The sequence below is a fragment of the Cupressus sempervirens genome, chromosome 3 (genome assembly GCF_028749045.1).
Source record: "Cupressus sempervirens isolate cs-2001-9-10 chromosome 3, ASM2874904v1, whole genome shotgun sequence".
Taxonomy (NCBI): domain Eukaryota; kingdom Viridiplantae; phylum Streptophyta; class Pinopsida; order Cupressales; family Cupressaceae; genus Cupressus; species Cupressus sempervirens.
In genome coordinates this window covers 929,599,107-929,606,494 of record NC_143120.1, presented here as the reverse complement: position 1 = coordinate 929,606,494, position 7,388 = coordinate 929,599,107, and the positions used below count along the sequence as shown (strand labels likewise).

General features: G+C 35.4%; 1 protein-coding gene across 1 annotated transcript; it reads left to right on the top strand.

Annotated features, from left to right (window-relative positions):
• The first annotated feature begins 992 nt into the window (after positions 1 to 992).
• LOC149569795 (glucan endo-1,3-beta-glucosidase 8-like) lies at positions 993 to 6,128 on the top strand. Its single transcript, XM_089822519.1, has 2 exons — positions 993 to 1,478; positions 4,972 to 6,128. Exons 1-2 carry the CDS (start codon positions 1,141 to 1,143, stop codon positions 6,080 to 6,082), a joined length of 1,449 nt encoding a protein of 482 aa, XP_089678645.1. The 5' UTR covers positions 993 to 1,140; the 3' UTR covers positions 6,083 to 6,128.
• Positions 6,129 to 7,388: the final 1,260 nt, after the last annotated feature.

Here is a 7,388-nt window from a genome sequence, read left to right as displayed (position 1 = left end):
GAAGGCCTTACAATCGAGCATGTTGGATGTAAATCTTATGATTCTATTATGAGAATTGATGTTGTTTTGAATCTAAATCGCTGAGTTATTATTATTCTTCCGCATGTGGTTATTGCTAGGGGTTAGGACATCTCCTTTGGGGACTCTCCTACCTTGCACTGCATCACAATGTGAACCAAAATGCACCAAAAAGCAAAAGGGGGTTGTTGAAGTTGAAGTCTTGAGTAAGAAGGTATAGTGGTTAGGGCATCAACATGGAAAAACATGGTTAATATACTTTAAAAATACTACATTTAATGGAAGAAAATTGCCATTAGAGACAAAACTCAATAGTTGGAACTCTGTTTTGTTCCTTCGAAGCATTGTATAGATATAAGGGGTATCATTTTTTATTGACTTGAGCCTACATATAGTCATCGAATACATGATCAATAAATAGGTTGAAGATGCAGATGGTGAACAATCAATATAAAAAGAATTGATTATCACTTTTAATATTATTATTAATTAATCTAAGAATATTTTTTTTAAAGTTTATTTTTCCTTTACAATAAAAAAGGTAAAAGAGTTTTTTTTAAAGATTAGACCTCTCCCAACAACTCTCCTACGAAGAGATTGTTAAGGATTTCAAATTAAAAATACGTCAGCAAAATGATAATCCAGGTCAGTGACTTTCATAAATCACTTTCACATTTTCATTCTACGTGACATTCTAACATGAAACACACATATCTAGTAATTTGCAAAACCAAAAGCTGGTGGGAGATCTTCCCGAAAACGCACCGCAATACAGCAAATTAGCATTAAAGATTTCAAAAAAACAAGGGAACCGACGCGGTTATAACCCTCAGTTTTCGGGCTCGTATATACAAGCAGCGCAAAGGCGAATAACAACTAACCTTTTGGTGAATTCCGACTCATGATGGGTCTATTTTATAGCGTGTACAGTCATAATCTCCCCTATAAAAGATAGCGTATAAGATAATTTCCAGGAGCCTCAGGTGGAGCTCCTGCAAGCGCAAGTGAAAATAAAATCTGGGATTTGTTTTCGAGTTATGCGGAAGCATTGATTTGTTGTTGAATGCTCTGAAGCAGAGATTTGTCATCGAGTTGTCTGAAGCATAGATTTGACATTTGATAATGGAGCGATGTTGGATTTTTCTATTGATTTGTACAATGGTTAGTGCAATGATGGGCTTTAAAGTGGAAGGAGTTGGTGTGAACTGGGGAACCATGGCTTCGCACCCATTGCCGCCTGATATTGTTGTGCAGATGCTCAAAGACAATGGGATTGACACGGTGAAGTTATTTGACGCGGATGAGAATACTCTGAAGGCTCTTGCAAAGACTGATATCGAGGTCATGGTGGCCATTCCCAACAATATGTTGCAGACTCTTTCCGAAAGCTATAAGGCTGCCAAGAAATGGGTGAAGCATAATGTCACTCGTTATAGCTTCGATGGCGGTGTTAAAATCAAGTATGTGATTATCAGGTCTTTAGGTTGTCTTTTTTGGGGGTTTAACATTTGTTGATGCAGCTTTGTATAAATTCCATGCATTTTTTGATATTTGTGTTGTTTCTTTGATGGTAGCTGTGAGCTTTAGTGGCATATTTAGCTTTTTAAAAAAAATTTAATATGTTTATTTATTTATGGCGCTGCTTTAGCTTTTGAAATTCACGCCCCTTTTGAAATTTGGGAGCAAACCATGAAACTTCTGTAGCAGAGCTGTTTTAGAATCCCTACCCTGAAAATGTAGATGATAAGTTTCACTTGGCATTGAAGTGGAAAAATCAATTCAGGCCCAGTTCCGTTGGTGTTTATGGTCAGTATTTGAAGAGGGTTCCTGTTATAGTTGGTGCAGGTTCGAGAATGGTGAATGAGAGACCTACCATCTGCTCTGAAAACCTCAGCAGATGGGGATTGAGACTCGGATCTCTTCATAAGAGACCTAACATCTTCGGTGCTCTTAATGTAGACTTTCTTGGAGATCCACGCGTAGATCAGTGAGACAGATCTTGTTTCTTAGATGCCGTTTGGAATTTTAGGCGAAATCATTTTTGGTTTATTGGTTTCATGCTTTAATTGAGCTCTTCAAGCTTTTTAAACATGCCTATCTATGTAATCCAAGCTGTGGTGGAACGAAACAGATCATTTTCCACGCCTGAATTTTTGGGATATATGGCATCATTGATAGCCCAACAGTTTCAGAAACGTTTCCATTTGGATCAGAAATTAGTAGAAAAAGTCATGGCGCCCTGAATCCCACTAAATGTTTTTACCCTCTGCCACTTGGTGGTGTTTGTGACATGCATTTTTTTAGATTCATTTCCCTCGATCTAATTATTTTGATTTGATAACTGATCAGATTTTGTGATTTTTTATGCTTTCTTTGAATTTCTCAATCTCTTTCAAAGATGTCCCGTTTTTAATATTGGAGTTTAATAGGAACAATAAATGGTAGCTGTTTTAGACCCCTGCTCCTTAAAAGGGTACTACAATTGTTCGTGCAAGATATATGATCTCATTGAACATTGTTTTCATTTATAAATCTGTGAACAATACTTCTGTTAAGAGCCTCGATGACCCTCTTCAAATATTCCTTATAATCCTACTGAAAGCCATATTTTTATCATAAAACACAATCAGGAGATTCTGAATTTATTACATAGTTCATCAACTACCAACATACTCAGAATAATAGAAAACTTCATCAATGCTTCCTCAAACAAATCATTCATCTATCAATTATTTAGTCTTTCCTATGATTATCTCATGGCTTAGTTTATATGCCAAACCATCGGGAATCATTGAACTTGACATCAAATCAGTATATTAAGAAATTTTCCTTACTGTTGTAAATTTGTTTGGCTCCTTTGGGGGTTAATATTTGCAAAATATTGGAACAGATTCTATATTTCTGCTTGCATATCATTTTCTAGTTACAAGTAACATAACATCTCTTTGTTCATGGTAGGTTAAAATTCTGACAGTGCATGTATTTCTGTCCCAGCTAAGTTATTTGGTTCCCCAAGTCTTGGATCTGGAACATACCTTACTAATGTGTTGGGCTGCGGTTTGTTTTTTGTGTAGACTCTATGTAAATGTCTATTCTGTAGAAATCATTAATATTTTGCGTTAAAGTTTACTCATCCTTTTAGATTATGAATTTTGTCTGACTACAGTCTAAAAGGAATTTGGCCCTTAAATGCTCGAGTGTCATTAACCACAATTTTGATTTTCTAATTCACCTCACTCAATTTTTTATTTTTTTTGCATTTAGTTCTATCAATAGTTCATTAGATTTCATTTGTTGTAGTATATCTCATTCTCCTTGCCCATCTTTGTCGATTTTCTCGATTTCAATAAATTATGAATGCATTTTTTGTGAAACTATATAACAAGAAAACATTTACATCAGTTCAGCATTATGGTTACAAAGTAAATCATTGCATGAATGGGTAAGTACAGAAAGCAGGATTTCACATCCATTTTAAAACCTCTCAAGCTTAGCTTGTTCAATTGAAGTGGCCTCGTCTTAAAATCTTGCATGATAGTAACAAATTCTATGCTTCTGGCCAACCTCATTCAACCAGATTTATCAATCAATCTGTATAGAGATTTCTCTGGAAGCTTTATATTTAGTCAGACTTCATTTGGACTTAATGGTTTTATAGATCTTTTTGAGTCTTATGGTCTAAGTTGTTTGTTTTAATTAACGTTACTGTTTTTTCCTTCACCTTCAAAATAATCAAACCCTATTCTGCTCTCCAGTACCTCTATTCTTCTGTAAATTGCTTCTTCCAAATCACTAAAACTACTAGCAATCTTCTTAAGTAGTGGCAGCTGGGTTTAAATGCATCTTCTTACCTGAGCAGACATGACAAGATCTGAAGATTGTGGTGTAACAAATGCTAGCCCCTGGGTGAATTAGAGGGCGACCCAGGTTTGATGGAGTATTTTTATAGGGTGAGGTTGGCTTAAATCTTAAATAATGTGATTAGGCCTACCTTATAAATGAATGAGATCCTAGCATACCTTAACTCACATTGCATTATACAGAGTCCATAAACATAGCCATGAGTTGCCCTACTAATACTACCCTTGTACGAATTGTCTTAGATAAAATATGACTTTGTTTTGTATCTTTAAGTACCAAACATAAAGCTTGCTGTTGATGGAAATCTAAGAAGATTATAATTGCCTTTTTGCCATAAACATCTGGAATCAGCTGGAGCTAAAATAGTATAAACCACAGCTGATTCCAGATATTTAAGGTAAAATGACCCATTCACTTCACATGGGTGAAGCGTCAGTATCAGGCTATCAACTTGTTTTGCTTTTGTTCACTCTCCAGCCTAATTGATATTTAAAAAATTTTGCTTATACATACATTGAAGTTTAATTGCAATTGATGAATATTCCATTCGGTTTCAGATCCTATTAAGATAACTAGTGCCCCACAGGCTTCCTCATGTTGCACAGAGCTATCTGGATGAGCGCTTGAGCATCTGCAAAGATGCAGATGCGTAATTGATATGTGTTCTGTAGATTGATTTGTTTCTCTGCTCATTCAACTGGAGATGCCATAATCACACTGCCCAAGTGAATGTTTAGTGGCACATGTTTTCTTATATTGCTAATTTTCTTTTCTTCTAAGATAGTTTATCCATTCTATGTTCTCATAGTTTTGTACCATGCTGGTGACTCACCCTGCCGAAGTACGTGCTTAGTAGCATGTGTTTTCTTATCTTGCTTATGTTGATTCCTTCTACTCTATATGAAAATAATATATCCATTTCTAGGCTCTTATAGTTTCGTGTCTTGGAATTGAGAATTGCGTTAAGAGTCAGGCAAGCTTTTAGGGGAATCATTTTTATGTAATTTTGCCTTTATTGATGTTGCTTTTGTTTGTATGCTGAAATGCCCATTTAAGAGTCTAATGTTTTAAGTTTTGACTGACAATGTGCAGATATGTTGCAGTTGGAAACGAGCCTTTCTTAACAGCTTACAACGGCTCTTATTTGAATAACACTCTTCCTGCTTTACAGAATATTCAAAAAGCTCTTACTGATGCAGGCTTAGCAGATAAGGTTAAAGTTACCGTGCCCCTCAATGCAGATGTTTATAATTCCCCAACTGACAATCCTGTACCATCTGCTGGGGCTTTCAGAGAAGATATTCATGACCTCATGGTACAGCTTGTGGAGTTTCTAAATGATTATGGAGGAGCCTTTACAGTCAATATCTATCCCTTTTTAAGCTTGTATGCTGATGAGAGCTTCCCAGTGAATTTTGCCTTTTTTGATGGTGACAGCACACCGCTTGTTGATGGAAAGATCCAATATACCAATGTATTTGATGCAAATTTTGATACATTAATTGCTTCTCTGAATAAAGCAGGCGTCCCCAGTATGACTATTATAGTGGGAGAGGTGGGTTGGCCTACAAATGGTGATAAGCGTGCTACTGTTGACTATGCACAGAGGTTCTATCAGGGGTTTTTGAAGAAATTAGCCAGTGGCCAAGGGACACCTCTTCACCCTGGAAGCTTTACAGTTTATCTGTTCAGTCTTCTTGATGAGGATGTTAAAAGTATTGCACCAGGTAGCTTTGAAAGGCATTGGGGAATATTTCAATATGATGGCCAGCCTAAATATCAACTAAATCTTCCAGGTCAGAATGGAGGGTTGGTTCCAGCTAAAAACGTCCAGTATTTGCCTAAAAAGTGGTGTGTATTCAATCCAGATGCTGAGAATACCTCTACATTACTTGAGAGCATCACCTATGCGTGTGAGCGTGCTGACTGTACTGCTCTGGGTTATGGATCGTCATGTAACAGCTTGGATGCTCAGGGCAATGCGTCCTATGCATATAACATGTATTTTCAGGTGAATAATCAGTACACCATTAACTGTGATTTCGAGGGACTAGCAAAAATAACAGAAGAAAATGCATCAACAGGTTCATGCAATTTCCCGATTCAGATTTCAAGTGGTGGAGCAGACAGATCTATCGTGCCTCATATGAAGTGGGCTATGGTCATTATTGGTATTATTGTAATCCTTTTGTCCTCTTTCTAGAGGATCTGGTGTATCAATTCATTAATTTGATATTCAGTTTTTTGCATTTTCATGTTTGACTCATTTGTAGTTTCATTTAATCATATAATATAATATTATTCTTTGTACTCTAAAAGCTTAGGTTGACAAACAATTGTTTCTTCTAAAAAATAGTAAAAAAAAGAAAAAAGCTTTTGATATACTTGTTTCACGATTTCGCACAGCATTGATTTCAATTACTACCTTGAATTCATGTAAGCCATTACTGATGGAAATTATTGGATTTATGGTAACTAGATGGTTATATGTATTTGAAACCAGGTATGTTACTATTTGGTAGTGTCACTATTTTGGTGGAATTCAATGCCCATTCTTGATATTAAGTAAAGATTTTGACTGTACTAGCTTTCAGGTTAATGTATATTTGAATTTGTTTTGGTTTTCATTTTATGTAGAACGCATGTAACTGATAATAATTTAATTGGGCAAATCTCAAAAGATCATGGTAGACTTGTTTCAAGCCGACCTCAATATTTACATCCAAGAAACTCCTTTGTTCAAAGTAGAATTACAGTCATCAACATTTCATTGTATTTTAGCTATCTTTACTCTTTAGCTAATTTCTTGAGCTAAATTCATAAGATCATGCAAATTTTTGAAGTTTATTTGCTCAAAAGACAAATTTGAACTAAGATCAAAGTTCTGCACCTTTTAAACTGTGGTCACATAATTTGAATAAAATTACTTATTCCTTATTACATACATAATGGCTTTACTAATGATTTAGCTGGCTGTTATTGGCATTTTGGAGGCTCAAAATATTAGCCAATGGAGATCAAAGTTCTGCACCATTGAACTGTGATCACATAATATGAATGAAACTACTTGTTTATGATTATATACAAGTATGTAATGCCCATAATAGTTATGAGTTAGCTGCCGCTAACTGACATTTTGAAAGATAAAGAAATAGCCAATGAAGGTCACCTTAAATGAATTGCGGATTGGGATGCAAGTGATGAAGTCTTGCTCTTGATTCTCTCTTTCTATTTTATGGTGCTCTGTATTTTTCTTTGTTTTGTGATAAAATGGCCTAAAGATAAATAAAAACAAATGATAAGCTGCAGCAAATTTTATTCCTATAACTGTGCTGTTGTATTCAGTCTGATTTGTATTAATCTTGTGAGAGCCACGTCTTTGACTGTTGGCAGCTTATTAGTTTATTTCTTCTACTATTACTAGCATTGTTTCACTTTCAAAATAAAAATAAGGTTTTCTTAGCAATGCCTTGAATGGTTGAGACAGTCTAAAACTTGGCTAAGCTGAA

Excerpts from the sequence above, each read along its gene's own strand:
- LOC149569795 (XM_089822519.1), top strand. The coding sequence starts at position 1,141 with ATGGAGCGATGTTGGATTTTTCTATTGATTTGTACAATGGTTAGTGCA. Across the intron at positions 1,479-4,971 it reads GATGGCGGTGTTAAAATCAA|ATATGTTGCAGTTGGAAACG; the intron begins GTATGTGATTAT and ends GACAATGTGCAG.